The sequence below is a fragment of the Stomoxys calcitrans genome, chromosome 2 (genome assembly GCF_963082655.1).
Source record: "Stomoxys calcitrans chromosome 2, idStoCalc2.1, whole genome shotgun sequence".
Taxonomy (NCBI): Eukaryota; Metazoa; Arthropoda; class Insecta; order Diptera; family Muscidae; genus Stomoxys; species Stomoxys calcitrans.
Window position 1 is genome coordinate 52,791,816 of NC_081553.1, and position 18,373 is coordinate 52,810,188.

Sequence of the window (18,373 nt, forward strand, 5' to 3'; positions counted from 1 at the left end):
CCCCAATCGCCAAAACACCCCTAAATCGGTCATATTTACCCACCATGTCAATGTGGAGCTTAAATGAAAGGTAATGGGGGGTAGAGCAAGACTTGATACCCATTTTCGCAAGAATTGATACCCAAAATACCCCACAAACAGCAATTTTTTAGTGACCATCACAATATGTGGCTCAAATGAAGGTATTTGGAAGTAGAATACGAATTTGATATCTAAATTTAGGACCATGTATTTAGCGCATCACCCCTTTCCCAAAACACCCCAAAAATTTTTTTTTTCGACCATGCCAATATGTGGCTCAAAGGAAAGGTATTTGCGATTAGAAAACGAATTTGATAACCAATTTTAGGGCCATTGGTTGGGGGACGCCTCATCCTGTAAACTCTTCTTAAGCCAATGGCAATATGGGTTTTAAACTAATGGTATTTGAGAGAAGAGCACGATGCTGATATTTTTTCAGGGCCAAGTTTCTGGGGGACCACCTCTCCCCCGAAAACACCACTAAATCAGCCATCATGAGAATATCGGTCTGAAATGAAGTATTTTAAGAATGGAGTAAACCTTACATCCAAACTTAAATTCGTAGACCAATAAAGATCAAATGGGATTCAGATAAAGGCACTTATATTGTTAAACTGTTAGTCAAGCGCTATACTATTTTCGTAGCATGGCATTTCACTAAAAGATCTTTAATTGTCGAAAATAAATATTCCAAGGAAACTTTTGTTCCATATAAAGTAAAAGAAGGCGCAGCGGAGCGGGCCCGGGTCAGCTAGTAAATATATATAGTAGCTGAATCTAAATCTGTGCCGGATTCTATCAAATTCACTATTAATTTCTAGAGTAATAAGGGAATTCTTCGTGACGATGTTCTTGCGTTATAAGTTCAAATTGGATGAACGTAAATATATTCGAGAGCTATGTTCATATCTAAACCGATTTCTACCAATTTTAAAAGGCTTTGTCTCTAGACAAAAAAAAGTGCTAAGTTCGGCCGGGCCGAATCTTATATACCCTCCACCAGGGATCGCATTTGTTGAGTTCTATGCGTGGTATATCTTTTTAGGCAAACAAAGAATATTGAATAAGAACTGTTATGCTATTGAAACTATATCAAGTTATAGTCCGATTCAGACCATAAATGAATGCTGAACATTGTAAAGTCATTGCGTAATATTGCAGTTCCTTCGGGTAAAAATTGCGCCTTGTAGGGGCTCAAGAAGTAAAATCGGGAGATCAGTTTATATGGAAGCTGTATCAAGCTATTGATCGATTCAGACCATATTAGACACGTTTATTGAAGGTCATGAGAGAAGACAAATCGGATGATAATTGCGCCCTCTAAAGGCTCAAGAAGTCAAGATCCCACAAAGGTTTATATGCCAGCTATATCAGGTTATGGACCGATTTGAACCATACTTAATACAGTTGTTGGAAGTTATAACAAAACAAGTCATGCAATATTTCAGCCAAATCGGATAGGAATTGATCCCTGTAGAGGCTCAAGAAGCCAAGACTCCAGATCGGTTTATATGGCAGCTATATCAGGTTATGGACCGATTTGAACTATTCTTAACACAGTTGTTGGAAGTCATAACAAAACACGTCATGCAATATTTCAGCCAAATCGGGTGAGAATTGCGCCCTCTAGAGGCTCAAGAAGTCAAGGCCCCAGATCGGTTTATATGGCAGCTATATCAGGTTATGGACCGATTTGAACTATTCTTAACACAGTTGTTGGAAGTAATAATAAAACATTTCGTGAAAAATTTCAGTAAAATCGGATAAGAATTGTGCCCTCGGTTTATATGGCAGCTATATCAAAACATGAACCGATTTGGCCCATTTACAATCCTAACCGACCTACACTAAAAAGAAGCATTTGTGCAAAATTTCAAGCGGCTAGATTTACTCCTTCGACTGTTAGCGTGCTTTTTACAGACAGACGGACGGACGGACATGACTAGATCGACTTAAAATGACATGACGATCAAGAATATATACTTCATGGGGTCTCAGACGCGTATTTCGAGGTGTTACAAACTGAATGACGAAATTAGTATACCCCCATCCTATGGTGGAGGGTATATAAAAAATCGCCGGAATTGTCTACTTTGTTTTTGGAAGTTTTGACAAATTTGTTCAACATTAGTTATGTAATCAATTTTAGAAAATTTTTAATAATTTCCATAAAAAAGCCATAAAATTTTGTCTTATGCAAAATCGGAGGCCAGCTTTGGTCGAATCCTGGCGAGAACGTCAGAAACAATTGTTCAGCGGTGGTTTTCACCTCCTATGCTTGGGACATTTGTGAGGTACTGCGATATGCATAGAAGACGTGTAAAAACTTCTCTACAATGAGGTGTCCAACTGTGGTACGCCGTTCGGACTCTGCAATGATCAGGAGGTGCCTGATCATTGAGCTTACATTTGAATCGTACAGCCCTTATTGATGTGTGAACAGTTTACTTCTGTTCTCTTATGAAATGTTCTTGGGAAAGTTTGAACTTTTTGCATTTTATCAAAAAATTTGGTCGAGTTTGAATATCTGTTTTGATAGCAATGACTCCAGCACAGTTCTCTTAATACTTACAAACTGATCCACTAAGTTAGAACACCCTGTAGCCACCATAGTGTCACAGGGTATCAAGAAGACAAAATGGACAAAAAGGAGAACAAACCTCTAAACTTGAAAAACATTTCGTGTACAAATAGGACCAGTTACATTCTCTGTTGTAAATTATCTCATACTCCAATCATGAGGACAACAAGGGAAGGACGGATCCATCTCAAGCAAGTTGTGTAGTATGCCACATTCAATATTCTGTTCTGCCTGTTGGAGGTTGCAAACAATAAAACTTACCAACACAGTCCGAAATAAAATTAAGTTAAAACTAGACCAGCTACTTTTGCTTCTTCTTCTTCTCCTTTTTGTTGTCAATTTGTTTTCCTGTCCTTGGGCAACATCGAATGGGAGGGCAGCCGCCACTCTGTGTATCGTCATTTATTTTTTTTTGCAGATGTAATAGAATCAAATCAGTTCGTATAGGGCATGTTTTGAATAGATGGACCACAATTGAAAGTTTAGTCCAACTCCCACACACAGACTCACTCAGTATCGAAACATTTGATAGGGACAATTAAGTTAGTTATGTATTTGTTTGTTCATTTTGGTAAATAAATATATTTCTGGAGGGCAAGGGATATTTTTTTTATTACAACAATGGTAGGATTAAAGGATTAGAGACGACTATCTTTTATGGTACATATGGAGATGGGAAGAAAATATGAGTTGATAACATGGAAAGGCCTACCAAGAAGCAAATAATGTCAAATGGCTAATTCTAGTCTATTTTTGTAGCTTCTTTTAATTTTGACATAGCTATGAACTAGACATTTGAGCATAAATGGCCCTCTTGAGCACAGGATGTCCTTGTGTGAATCATTCCGTGAGTGAAGGCCAATGATGTCATTTTGAAATGAATGAAGTGAAAATGGGTAAAAAACTTGGCAGAGCCAGGGCCCCATGCCAGGGCGCCAATACGGGTGAGAAGGTCCCCAGGGATCTTTTCATACAAAATTTCATTCCAGCTACCTATGGACCGTGTAACATCACATCAAAGCATTTTGTGCAAAATTCCAACCAAATCGGACAGAAATTGAAGCTTCTAGGCACTCAAGATTTCAAATCTGGTGATTGGCTATATCCAAGTCTAAACCCATATGGCGCATTTGTAATAATCCCCAACGACCTACATCAATAAGAAGTTGCCGTGCAAAGTTTCAAGTGGATATCTTTACTCTTTTTATACCTTCCACCATAGGATAGTGTTTGTAACTCCTCGAAATATACGTCTCAGACCCCTTAAATAAATATATTCTTGATCGTCATGGCTTTTTATGCCGATCTAGCCATGTCCGTCCGTCTGCCCATCTGTCTGTACGTCCGTCTGTCCGTTCGCTCGTCTGTTTGTCCGTCCGTCCGTATCTCGCATTCAACCTCAAGGGTCGCACAGTAGGAGAAATTTGAAAAAATAAATTGGTAAAAAATATATCGTGTGAGAACGGGTGGAGACATCTCTTTCAAACTTGGCATGGTTAGAGCTGAGGTATTAGCGAGAACGTGTGCAAAATTAGAAGATCCTAGATGGCCCGGGCGCCTCTTGGCAGGGCCCTAAAATTGGTTGGTTGAGAAAAATGTTTGGGGTGCCAAATCTTCATTTGTGGTCCGCTTGGACAAAATGAACAAATTCGTTGTAAATCATAAATCCATATTGTGCATAAAAATGAAAATCGAAACACTTATGTCTGAAGCAGGTCAAAATTGCAGACCTCAACTGGACTTTTTTGTAGGGATTATTGGCCACCATCCTGCAAAATTTTGGAAAGCAGACCACAAATGAAGATTTGGCAGTTTGAACTATTGGTTGCCCAAAAAGTAATTGCGGATTTTTCATATAGTCGGCGTTGACAAATTTTTTCACAGCTTTTGACTCTGTAATTGCATTCTTTCTTCTGTCAGTTATCAGCTGTTACTTTTAGCTTGTTTTAGGAAAAAAGTGTAAAAAAAGTATATTTGATTAAAGTTCATTTTTTTTTTTTAAATGCATTTCTTTTAAAAAATCCGCAATTACTTTTTGGGCAACACAATATTTTTCGAAATGACGATGTGATCAAATTAGGGACCTTGCCGAGAGGCGCCTGTAAAATCTAGGGCCTTGAATTTTTGCATGCTCAACTCTAACCATTCCAAATTTCAAAGAGATGTTTTTACCCGTTTCCACACGGCATATTTTTATACCCACAACCGAGGGATGGGGGCATATTCATTTTGTCATTCCGTTTGCAACACATCGAAATATCCATTTTCGACCCTATAAAGAATACATATTCTTGATCAGCGTAAAAATCTAAGACGATCCAGCCATGTCCGTCCATCTGTTCGTCCATCTGTCTGTCCGTCCGTCTGTCCGTCCGTCTGTCCGTCCGTCTGTCCGTCCGTTTGTCCGTCCGTCCGTCCGTCCGTCTGTCCGTCCATCTGTTCGTCCGTCCGTCTGTCCGTCCGTCTGTCCGTCCGTCTGTCCGTCCGTCTGTCCGTCCGTCTGTCCGTCCGTCTGTCCGTCCGTCCGTCTGTCCGTCTGTCCGTCCGTCCATCTGTCTGTCCGTCTGTCCGTCCGTCCGTCTGTCCGTCCGTCCGTCTGTCCGTCCGTCGGACCGTCCGTCTGTCCGTCTGTGCGTCCGTCTGTCCATCCGTCCGTCTGTCCGTCCATCCGTCCGTCTGTCCGTCTGTCTGTCTGTCTGTCTGTCTGTCTGTCTGTCTGTCTGTCCGTCCATCCGTCCATCCGTCTGTCCGTCCGTCTGTCCGTCCGTCTGTTGAAATCACTCTACAGTCTTTAAAAATTGAGATTTTGAGCTGAAACTTTGCACAGATTCTTCTTTTGTCCATAAGCAGCTTAAGTTCGAAGATGAGATATATCGGACTATATCTGGATATAGCCCCCATATAGATCAATCCGCCGATTTAGGGTCTTAGGCCCATAAAAGCCACATTCGATTCTGCTGAAATTTGGGATAGTGACATCTTTCGTCAATTTGGCCTAGACCGATCTCTCTATTTAAGGTTTTGGCCCATAAAAAGCGCATTTATTGTCCGATATCGACGAAATTTGTGATAGTGAGTTGTGTGAGGCCCTTCAACATTCTTCTTTAATTTGGCTCAGATCGGTCCAGATTTGAATTTAGCTGCCATAAAGACTAATCTCTCGATGTAAAGTATTGGGCTCATAAAAGGCCCAATTATTTTCCGATTTGGAAGAAATTTGGAACAGTGAGTTGTGTTAGGCCCTTCGATATTCTTTTTCAATTTGGCCCAGGTCGGTTCAGACTTGGATATAGCTGCCATATAGACCGATCTCTCGATTTAAAGTCTTGGTCCCATAAAAGGCACGTTTATAATCCGATTTCGCTGAAATTTGACGCAGTGACTTATGTTAAGCTTTTCGACATCCGTGTCGTATATGATTCAGATCGATCCATATTTGGATATGGCTACCAAAAGACCAATATTTTGTTCTACAAAATTGAACAGTGTCTTGTACTTATTAGACCACTCAATATCCTTGTCGAATTTGGTTCAAATCGGACCATATTTCGATAAATCTGCTATGGGGCCATAAATTATGCATTTTTCACCGGATTATGATGAAAAGTGGTTTACATATATACCCGAGGTGGTGGGTATCCAAAGTTTGGCCCGGCCGAACTTAACGCCTTTTTACTTGTTTCTTTAAGTCTTATAGCTGCAGTGGCTGTCTTAAACTTAATCTGTATGACTATGGGTTTGCTATCTATAATAGTCTTAAGTACCCTAGTGGGAGTGGTCATCATTCCTCCGCTAATTTCAAGACAAAATTTTCTCTGAACCTGTTGTATTATTCGTACGATGTACTTTTTCTCCATCGCACTGCACCACGTTAGGGAGGCATTAGTATGTATTGGTCTAATCAAGCTCCTACAAAGGCAGGAGCTCCATTTCGAGCCTATGGTCCGTCTACATACTGCCTAACATCTCTTTGCATTCTCCGTACACTCCAGAATGTGACACTTTCTATTCAGTTACCTGTGCAAGATCACTCCTAAGTATTGGACCTTGTCAGATATCGAAATCACTGTTTTGATGACACGTGGTGGGTCAAATCGGCCCACCTTCGTCCTCATGATGAGCAGAAAGATTTCAATCTTCCCGGGTTTAATATTAAGTCCCATAGGTCGATGTACACCGCCAATGTGAACGTATGTTAGTTCATATGACTTATAATCAAAAGCAGGGCCTTGGTGAAACGGAATCAGAAAAAAATTGAAACATTCAAACCCATGGATGTTGGAAAAAGGAAAATAGAGAAATTGAGGGTTATATCTAAAAGGCAAAAACATGTGAGCTAGGTAGTTTTATAGAGGCTGTATATAATTTCATGACAGCTCAAGTAAAAAAGGGGCCTGTAAAGAAATGTAATAATATGAAGTGTTTTGAGTCACCGTAACAACAATCCTGTATCTTTGAATGCCAATGTACATTGATAACTAAATTGATGCCAAATGTGCTTATTTTGATACTGTATGGAATTGAACATATAATGAAGCAACCCCGTCTGGTATCAAAACAATACCGCCTGGTATTTATAAAATATAAAACGATAAGTACCGTTTGTTATTAAATGTATTACCAAACTGGTGATGCTTTTAATGCCAAGTAGTACGAGCACCAAGCCATAATTGTTTTTTTTTTTTTTTAGCTGAAGACTACCTTGCGTAAGACAAAAAAGTAATAAAAATAACAAATTAAATATTTCTGACCTAATATCTAAATCACTATGATGACTTTACATTCCCCATTTGGCATTTTCAAATGTAAACATTGCCCAACCCACCCAACCTCAGACAGCCCTGTTGAACTCCGTTCTACAAATTATTGAACTTTAGAAATTAAGAAATGAATTAACTGAAATACTTAATGAATTGAATTCTTAGATACCATTAATTAAACAAAGCGGTCACCTTAAACCCTTTCTTTGTCATATGAAGAAAGCTTTTACTCAATTTAAGTTAACATGTTGTCCCTTTCTTTGCTGAATTAACTTAAACTAATTGTTGTATGTTCTAAATCAGTATGTCTGCCTGACGCTTTGTATTTTAAGTTTACTTGTGCATAATCATCTGAACTGGTAAGCTGCCGCTGTCCACAATAAACTTACATACTGGAACTGAATTCTAAAATACTGCATTTTTTATTCCATTTTATTTCGTTGAAACTGCTTACAAATCTGGGAGCCCTTAATTTACCTACATACAGTCCATTACAGTTAAAGCCTACCCTGGATTTGTACATGGTCCTTCGAGCCGTCAGAGGAACTGTTAAAACAACATAATTTTTTTTTTTTTTTTTGGAAAAAAAACTGGATCACGTCCACCGCATATCATAAATTACCGCACTTACAAATCATCCTCATCAAGTTTATAATGGAAAAAAGGTATGTAAAATTTATTACTTTGTGAACGGATAGGAATTGTGGAGTTGGAAAATATTTTGAATTTGTTTCGTAAAATTACTTACGAAATTCAAAAAAGAAAAAAAAATTTACAAGTGAAAATTTACTTCAGTTTATCTGTTCAAAGTGGCACAAAGTCAAAGCATTCGAATCTTCTTTGTACATAATACTTGTGTAAGAACAGCTTTTCACGAAAGCGCCCAGTTAAGTATTCATGTGCAACCCTTTCATTTGATAAAAATCGTGGTACTTCACACGCACCAAAAACAATCTTATATTTTGGCGTTAATAAACGCACCGCATCATAGCTACATATATGTATGTATGCTAATTTATGTTAAGAGCACAGGTCTCTTAAAAAATAAAAAAAAAAAAAAAAAAAAAGAAAGAGAAGAATCAAAATTCAATCATATTTGCTGTTGTATTTCGTGGTATGTAATTATTGCCAAAAAAAAAAAAAAAAAAGACGAAAATAAGGTAATAATTTTCTGCGCTCTGGCATATGCGTACTTCTGAGTAAAAAGAATAGGCAAAATCTATGTTAAACCCCTTACGCATATTAACAGCCGCGGAAGAGATGACAACCAAAAGTACTCTCTTACAATCAATTAAATTTGCTCTTTAAAATCCACCTTGCTTGTCAGTAAAATCTGCAACATTTTTTTCTTGACATCTATGTCTTTAACATACTGACATACCACCGACAGTCGGCATTATCTTCACTGGCTTCTAAAATCTATAGAGAATCATACACACTTTGCCGCACAAACATAACCTCAGTCAACATATGCCCTAAAACACACCAGCCCCGATCACCCGAACAGTTATCATACGAGACAAGACGAAAGGGAGAAAGAAATTGGCAAATTATTGAAGTAGCAAAGCCAAAGTCATCGTCTACTTCGTCTTTACCACTTGATCCACCTCAGAGTTTGCCATCGTCATTTTACCGCCCTTTTTTGGAGTTTTTTATTTCAATTCTGTCTTTGCTTTGCATAGAAAAAAGAGTTGGTACACTCATCGCATGTGTACATAATATGTTGTTGCATTTATTTGAAGGAGGGACATCTCTTTGAAAGCATACGTTTAACATCAATACACTCTTTGTTTACTTATACCACCCGCCTGCTGTGTTACTGCGTGATGAGTGGCTGCCATTTCGCACACACGGATTAAATCTCTTACCATCGGCACCATTACGCATTCGTCATAAAGTTGCTGCTGCTTTTATATGTGACTGCGCAGCTCCAAATCTCTTTGATTTACCACTGCTCTTCTTAAAGTTGCTGCTGCCTTTATAAGTAACAGCGCACCTCCAAATCTCTTTGATCTGCCACTGCTCTCCTTAGAATTGCTGCTGCCTTTACGAAAAACAGCATAGCTCCAAATCTCTTTGATTTACTTCATCTTCATTACATATGAGTGGCCAAGTGCACTGCGCATGTCCAAATATATTCTCTTTTATTGTTTTTATAATATTGCACAGGGTTGCCGGATACCCATTTTCAGAAATCGACAACGCTATCCAAGAAATACCCTATCCATTGTTTGTATAAATTATACAACAATATTTAAAAAGTTTCATGAAATATCGATTTCATTGCCAATTTGATTATACGCACAAGACCGACATCAATACGACCAGATTTTCAACTTTATATATCCGATCCGGAAAACTGACACACAAGCCCAGCATCAATTGCCAATGTGGCATCACTGTTTTTGTACATTGGGATTTGCCTCATTTACTGTCACACGATTTAATTCTTAGGAAAGAGAGAGGCTTGCGTAAAGTGTTAGAAAGCCGGTATGTCATTTTGATTAATAACTGATGCTGTAAAGTTCATTTCTGAAGAGGAAGAATAAGAACATTGTTAAAAGATTAAATAGTTAAAAAGAATTTACAAAAGCATAGTTTTACAAGAAGGAGACGTTTGGAAAATTTGTTGAAGTCAATCAAGAAGTGTTGAAAATTGCCACAATAAGCCGGAAAGAAATTTAATTTGAAGAAAGTACGGAGAAATACAGTGAACCAAGAAGTGAAAGAGGGAAAGAGGCGCTAAAATTATCAAAGTTGGAATTTTTTTTTATGATGTGTTCTCTGCACCGTTTGGAATAACCAGTCTTGAGGTGAAGGAAGTTCCAATACATGTATTCTGGTTGTTAATTTGGACAGACGACGTTTACCATTGATGATTGTTGGTTTGCCTAACGGTGCACGAAAATCCATTCCAAGACGAACACACATATGGATGGTTCTACAAGGGCAGCAAGAGGTGAGAGGCTGACAGTCAAGAATATTTGGTATAGTAGGTGAGTGTTTGAACATTTGTGGTTGTGTAGGGTTGCCAACATTTTATATAAAAGTGCTACAATCGAAATAGAGGAAATTGAAGACGGAAAGTTGCAAATATAAGAAGTTTTTATTTGCACATAAAGGAGTCAGGTTGGCATTAACTGTGTTCGTTTACCTAAGAATTTGTGCAAATCTGTAAAGATTATTACCGAAAGTCATTCGCGTACTTTATTTGCAAGCAGAATTGCTACTGTCCTGCAAATTTTACCGGAGGATTTTTACTGGGAAAATAAACGAACAGGCATATTACGAAATTGAATTTAGTCTGGAATTTTGTAAAATTTATCGGAAAGTTTCAAAGTGTTCAGTCTAAATTTTCGATTCATCGATTTTGTGGCCGGAAACTTATCAATTATAAGAACGAGACATTTTGGAAAGAAAGAATATATCGATAGATATATGTTCAAGGGAAAGCCACCCTCATCATTATTTCTACAGACATATATACATATTATTCGTCAATTTTTCATTTGTATACGCTGCAAATTTGAATTTAATTACTGATACCTTTGGGGAGAACAAAACCGTCCATTGTATGTCATTGGGCTCATACCCGCAACACGACAATTTTTATCTGCATTAAATTTTGGAAAGATTATTTATATTGAATTTATCGTGAATGTGTGATATTCTAAGTATACGCGCTGGGTCATTTCTCATTCTGAGAAATTGAGTTTATGCCCAAATTTGTTGTTGGTTACCATTTGCATTTAGAATAACCCTAGTTTAGAGATTAGGAATACCAATAGATTTGAAATCTATGTCCCAAATTTAGCAAAATCGGCAATCTGGTTGGAGGTTTGTGGAGGACAATAACAAGAGGCCACAGCCTTCACGTTTACTTTACTTTTCAACTGAAATTTATCTTGGAAGTTTATTGGATCAAAGGCGAACTTACAATACCGTTAATTCGCTACGCCATACGACTGGTATTGGCCATACTACTGTATTATACAAATTGGTCTTGGCGGCCTTGCGAGGATTTAGGATTATTTGGGATTTGGAATTGACTTCTCTTTAATAAATTTGAACAGCATTGATCTATTATTCTCGCACGTACAATTGACTTCCTTATTTGCACTGTTTGGAGATATCTGTATGCCTTTCTTTATTACCATTCTTCTGAACTAAGATTGATCTATATAACTGGGGAAAGACATTAATTTCAGTTGAACTCTTTAATATATATTGTCTGCAAAGCTTGGAAGAGAAACATTTTCAAGGCTCTATTGAAGAAAAATTTAGATTTATGTTAATTGAGGCTATTTGGGTATTACTATTAGTTGGAGAATTGTTCATTTCGTTGTGAAATATATATTTCGAGATATTTATTTGTTAATTGATCTGATCATTTCCTTGTGGGATTGCTTAGTTTGTTGTAATCGCTCCTATACGGAAAATTAATTTTATCTAGGCCCTAGTGCGGGGTTTGTTCACTGTTAAGATTTTCTGAAAAAAATGTCATCGAAGAAGTTCATCTTCTTTTCTGACCAGCTGGTCACATTCTGCGCCAACTTTGCAACTATCGATGTTACTGAGCATACGTTGTCAAGTTTGAAAGTCGATCTGGACGATTTAGATCGTCGTTGGCGCACTTTGACCCAAGTTTATGAAAATTCAATGACCACTGATCCAGGTCCAACTAAGGAGGAAAAGGAATCTATTCACTCAAAGTTTAACGAGTCGTGCAGGTCCTATAAAGCATGTAAGACTTCAATGCTTGACTTGATGGATATAGAACAAGGGAAAATGGATAGGTCATCACGGCCATCTGGGATTATTGAAACCGAAACTGAAACTGGGTATTCCCTAAAAGTTCCTCCATGTGATACCGAACTATTTAGCGGTGGTTATGATAAATGGCCAAGCTTCAGAGATATGTTCACAGCCATTTATATCAAACATCCAAAACTGTCTCCTGCCCAGAAATTGTTCCACTTAAGGTCGAAAACCCGGGGTGAAGCCAACCAAATTGTTAAACAATTTAGTTTAACCGATAATAATTTTCAACTGGCTTGGGAAGCACTGCGACAGCGCTACGAGAATAAGCGCATTCTTATCAACCACCAACTTAGGAAGATATTTGAGAGTGATCGCGTTACATCTGAGAAGGGGAAAGCTTTGCGGAATTTGCAATTTACGATTAATAACTGTCTTTCGGTTCTTAAAACTTATAACATAGCTGTTATTTCATGGGATCCCATATTAGTTTATTGGGTATCTTCAAGGCTGCCTGAAGAAACTCTGACTGCTTGGGAAAACTCCCTAAATGATCATAAGCAAATGCCTACTTGGAACCAACTTGATGATTTTATTTCAAAGCGACTCGATATGTTGGAATCGATATCAGATATGAGGAAACCCTCAAACCAACAAACGACTCCACAAAGAACGAATAATTATCACGCTAAAACTGATCAGAATTTTAGACCCTGTAAGGCCTGTGGGCAAAATCATTCCCTGCGCACTTGTCCAAAATTCAAGTCTTGGCATCTTGGTCAAAAACGAAAGTTTATTGCTACAAACAAGATATGCGAAAACTGTTTGTCTTATGGTCATAAATCTGAAAGTTGTAGAAGCGACAAACTTTGTCAAGAATGTCAACGATCTCACCACACTTTACTGCACCCTGAGTCTAATCATAGTACGAATCCAAGTAATCAGCAAACACAGGTTTCGGCATACCATGTTGACACGCAACATGAAGACGTACCGTCTACTTCAGCTGAGGCTTATTCTGGTCAAATTTCGTATGTTCAGTCGAATTTTGCACATTCTGGTCATTGTACTATTTTGCCAACCGCTTTAATTGACTTGGAACACTTAGGAACCAATTTCACTGTTCGAGTCTTTATTGATCAAGGGTCCCAAGAGTCATTTATCTCAAATAGAATTGTCAATCGTTATTCAATACCCACTAAGAAAGCGTTTACGACGATTTCTGGATTGGGTGGCACTGTTTTAGAGAATTCTTCGAAACTCTGCAATATAACGCTAAGATCTAGGAAATCTGAGTTCAAACTGAAGGCAACAGCGGTTGTAATTTCCAACTTGAACCATTTGATGCCGTCTTCCACTACTACCATATCCAATTGGTCTGATTTGAGAAATATGGACTTAGCTGATCCCAATTTCTATAAACCTGCACAAATAGACATGTTATTGGGTAGTGACATTCTCCCGTCTATTTTGAAATCTGGGGTGCAAAAGAATATATCTGGTAACCTCTTGGCACAAGAAACTGAGTTTGGTTGGATATTAAGTGGCCCATCTAGAACTGTAACTTCTTTCGCATCTTTCGTTGCATGCTCTAATACACTCAATGAACAAGTAAAGAAATTTTGGGAACTTGAGGAGATTCCATCATCAAAGAGTTTATCGGATGATGATGTTTGGTGCGAAAATTTTTACAAGACTACTACTGTGCGCCGATCTGACGGAAGATATTTGGTTAGATTACCATTTCACCACGACTTACCCCCCAGTATAGCTCTCGGATCGTCGAGACGAGCTGCTATGGGTCAATATCTTCATATGGAGAAGACTTTAGAAAAATCCCCTGATCTGGCAAAGGAATATAATAGCGTATTATCAGAATACCTTGAACTCGACCATATGGAGCCCACTGTTTCCACAGAAATTTGCCTGAGATCGAAATATTTATCCTTCTATCTTCCACACCACGCTGTCGTTAAGCCTGAACGTACTACGACAAAAGTTAGAGTTGTATTTAACGCCTCAAAGAAAACATCAACTGGTTGTTCTTTGAATGATATTCTGCACACTGGTCCTATATTACAAAACGATTTAATGAATGTCATTTTACGTTGGCGTTTCTTTAGATATGTTTTTAACGGTGACATCCAAAAGATGTACCGACAAATATATGTACACCCAGAAGATAGAGAGTTTCAACGAATTTTATTTCGAAACTCCTCAACTGGAAAAATCACGGACTTTCGTCTCAAAACTGTTACCTTTGGAGTAAACTGTGCTCCATACTTGGCAATAAGGACCTTAGTGCAACTAAGCGAAGATGGAAGGTCGAGTCATCCTGTTGCATCATCAATTTTGAAGCATCAAATATATGTTGATGATATATTGTCTGGTTCTCATTCTTTATCGGAAACAGAATCCTATTTATTAGAACTCATTGACTTACTAAATTCTGCTGGATTTCCACTAAAAAAGTTAACGGCAAATCACCCCCAAATTCTTAAACAAATGCCCCCCGAGGATCTTCTCAACGAAGATTTCCTCAAGCTTGAGGATACCAGTGAAACCAAAACTCTTGGCATTCGATGGAATGCTATGGCTGACAATTTTTACTATAGTGTTTCAAACATTGAGTTCCCTGACAACCCACTTACTAAAAGGAAAATATTATCTATCGTTGCCAAAATATTTGATCCCGCTGGATGGTTAGCTCCCATCGTGGTTGTAGCTAAAGTTCTTCTGCAGCAACTGTGGATCGATGGTACTGACTGGGATGAAGAAGTCAAACCGCACTCGCTTGAAAAATGGCATTACTTCATTTCAAACTTTTCTGAAATTGAATCTATCAAGATTCCCCGCTGGATTCACTATTCCCCTGAAAAACTGATTCAAATTCATGGGTTCTGTGATGCTTCTGAGAAAGCATACTGCGCCTGCATCTATATCTGTACTATTTCGAATGGAGAAATTAGAACTTCTAACTTACTTGCTTCGAAAAGCAAAGTAGCACCGCTAAAAACTGTAAGCTTACCCAGACTTGAATTATGCGGCGCCACATTACTGTCAAAACTGTTAAAGTCTATCTGTCGAAATATGAACATTTCCGTCACTGACATTTATCTTTGGTCTGACTCGACAATTACCTTGGCGTGGTTGGACAAACCACCGTTTCATTGGAAGACATTTGTCGCTAATAAGATTTCTGAAATATTGGATAATGTTGGTAACGCAACATGGAGGCACGTTCCAACAAATGAGAATCCTGCCGATTTAGGAACTCGTGGATGCACTGCTTCGGAACTTAAAGATAATTCTCTTTGGTGGAATGGCCCAAAATGGTTGTTAAAATCATCAGAGTTTTGGCCGAAACCAACTACATTTAAAGAACCTGATCTCGAACGGAAAGCGTCCACTTTTCACACCGAGACACAAACTGATAATATACTGGATCGGTTTTCTTCGTTCAATCGAGCTTTACGTGTCATCTGCTTCGTATATCGTTTTATAAATAAATGCAAAAAACAATCCATTCCTGAAACTGATTGTATTACTAAAGACGAAATATCTATCACTAAACTTAACCTTATAAAAATGGCTCAACGTATGTATTACCCTTCCGAATATAAAGCGCTTACGAATAACTTACCTATTAGTTCTAAAAGTCGACTTTTAACTTTGAACCCCATTCTTGATGAACACAAACTGTTACGAGTTCATGGTCGTTTAGCCAATTCTGATTTAAGCTACAATGAACGGCATCCGATAATATTACCAGAGAAATCACGGTTTTGCAAACTGTTTATAGAATTTACTCACAAAATGTTGTTACATTCAGAGCACCAGATTATGCTGAGGGCAATTCGACAGGAATTTTATATAATACGCTTAAAAAGCGCAGTTAAAAACTGTATAAGGAAATGTCGTACCTGTGCATTATACAAGCATCGCATTCGCACTCAAATAATGTCGTCACTGCCGCCTGAACGATGCACTTTTTCGTTACCATTTACACACACTGGTGTAGACTTTGCGGGACCCTTTGAGTTGAAGACGTCAAGACTTCGAAATGCGAAACTGCAAAAAGGATACGCTGCCATATTTGTGTGTTTGTCAACCCGAGCCGTTCATTTGGAGACCTGCTCCGAACTTACAACTGAGGCCTTCCTATCCACCTTCAGCCGATTTGTTGGGCGAAGAGGATATCCTAGCAAGGTTTTTTCTGATAACGGAACAAATTTCGTTGGCGCGAGTAGGTCATTATCTGCTGAATACAAAACATTTCTGAAAAATGTACAAAGATCGGTTTCTGAGAAGTATATTTTGCACGAGTTTTCATGGCATTTCATTCCTCCTCACGCCCCACACATGGGAGGTTTATGGGAGGCGGCTGTAAAGAGCATGAAAACGCATTTACGGAAGGTTGCTGCTAATATCAAATTTACTTTTGAGGAATTTTCCACTCTGCTTGTTAGAATCGAAAGTATTCTGAACTCTAGACCGCTGTCCCCTATAAGCGAAGACCCAACTGATTTGATTCCATTGACCCCTGGCCATCTACTGAGGGGAGCTGCTTTAATCGCTGTCCCTGAAGACTATTCTGATAATTTGACTCTGATAAATCGATGGCAAAGACTTAAGGCTTTACAAATTCAATTTGCAAAGCGATGGAAGACAGAGTACATTTCTGAGCTTCAGCGAAGATATAAATGGAAGTCTGTCCAACAAAATCTGAAAACTGACGACTTCGTTGTGGTTAAGGAGGACAATCTTCCTCCCAGTGAATGGTTACTAGGTCGAGTAGAAAAGGTCTTTAGAGGGCAAGATTCTAATGTTCGCGTAGCTGAAATACGAACTCGAAATGGATTACTGACTCGCCCCTTGGTCAAACTCTGCATTCTTCCCACTGCCTAATATTAGTATTCTCCACATCCGTTCACAACTTAATAAATTTTACGTTTACAGCTCTGCAAATAGTCTACCAAAGTGCCGCATCTGCCATCAAAGGCATGCACTGAAAAATTGCTTTCAATTTAACAAAATGGATGTCTTCGAGCGGCGGAAGGTAGTCAAGGATAAAGGGTTCTGTTTTAAATGCCTTTGCTCGGCCCATACTCGTGATTGGTGCCCTTCCCGAAAAACATGCTTGGTTTGCAATAACAACCACCACACCATGCTTCATACGGATAATAATAATAAGAGGAAAGCTAGCCAGCAGAACTACTCTTCATGGCAAAACAACCATCCGAAGCCATCAAGCTCCCAGAACTCGTCTTCTGGACGTCGCTCCATAACCCCTTCCAGTTCACGGAGAACATCCAATATGAGACGCCACCGTTCGCCAAAACCATCCGTACATGAAAGGTTAAGTCAGCGATCGAAATCACATGTATTTTCTCCTACAGCTTTGGCACGTGCTCTGACTACAAACGGTCCTGATAAAATTCGGCTGATGCTAAACTCTGGTGGAATACAGACCTTCATATTGCGTTCAATGGTTCAGCGGCTACATCTTCAGACTACACGGAAAGAACACACTGATTTCTGCACTGTTACTCTGCAGTCCTATCATGATCCCTCAGTTAAAATACAAATAACTGGAATTGTCAAATCCAAGTTCGACATTCCTCTGCCCAAAGATACTGTTGAGAAAGAATTGCAATCTATATACGATCATATCACCACGTTAGCTGACCCGCACTTCTTCAAGCCGTCGGACATTGAAATTATAATTGGAAATGATCAATTGTCCAAAATACTTCTGGCTGGCATGATTCAAACCTCCTCGTCCATGCCCATAGCCCAAAGCACCATCTTCGGTTGGATTATATCCGGAGCTTGTACGTACTAAATTGCAATGCTGCAAGGGAGGCGGCATGTTGAACTCCGTTCTACAAATTATTGAACTTTAGAAATTAAGAAATGAATTAACTGAAATACTTAATGAATTGAATTCTTAGATACCATTAATTAAACAAAGCGGTCACCTTAAACCCTTTCTTTGTCATATGAAGAAAGCTTTTACTCAATTTAAGTTAACATGTTGTCCCTTTCTTTGCTGAATTAACTTAAACTAATTGTTGTATGTTCTAAATCAGTATGTCTGCCTGACGCTTTGTATTTTAAGTTTACTTGTGCATAATCATCTGAACTGGTAAGCTGCCGCTGTCCACAATAAACTTACATACTGGAACTGAATTCTAAAATACTGCATTTTTTATTCCATTTTATTTCGTTGAAACTGCTTACAAATCTGGGA

General features: G+C 38.5%; 2 protein-coding genes across 2 annotated transcripts; both read left to right on the forward strand.

Moving 5' to 3' along the window:
* Positions 1–9,690: 9,690 nt before the first annotated feature.
* On the forward strand, positions 9,691–18,123 carry LOC131995050 (uncharacterized). Its single transcript, XM_059362710.1, has 2 exons — positions 9,691–10,321; positions 17,080–18,123. The coding sequence occupies exon 2, from the start codon at positions 17,156–17,158 to the stop codon at positions 17,963–17,965; it is 810 nt and encodes a 269-aa protein (XP_059218693.1). The 5' UTR covers positions 9,691–10,321; positions 17,080–17,155; the 3' UTR covers positions 17,966–18,123.
* On the forward strand, positions 11,860–16,019 carry LOC106083237 (uncharacterized). Its single transcript, XM_059361447.1, has 2 exons — positions 11,860–15,902; positions 15,953–16,019. The coding sequence occupies exons 1-2, from the start codon at positions 11,860–11,862 to the stop codon at positions 16,017–16,019; spliced, it is 4,110 nt and encodes a 1,369-aa protein (XP_059217430.1).
* Positions 18,124–18,373: the final 250 nt, after the last annotated feature.

Coding starts and splice junctions, on each gene's coding strand:
- LOC106083237 (XM_059361447.1), top strand. CDS start 11,860: ATGTCATCGAAGAAGTTCATCTTCTTTTCTGACCAGCTGGTCACATTC. Junction 15,903..15,952: donor ATATTACCAGAGAAATCACG/GTTTTGCAAACT, acceptor TGTTACATTCAG/AGCACCAGATTATGCTGAGG.
- LOC131995050 (XM_059362710.1), top strand. CDS start 17,156: ATGGATGTCTTCGAGCGGCGGAAGGTAGTCAAGGATAAAGGGTTCTGT.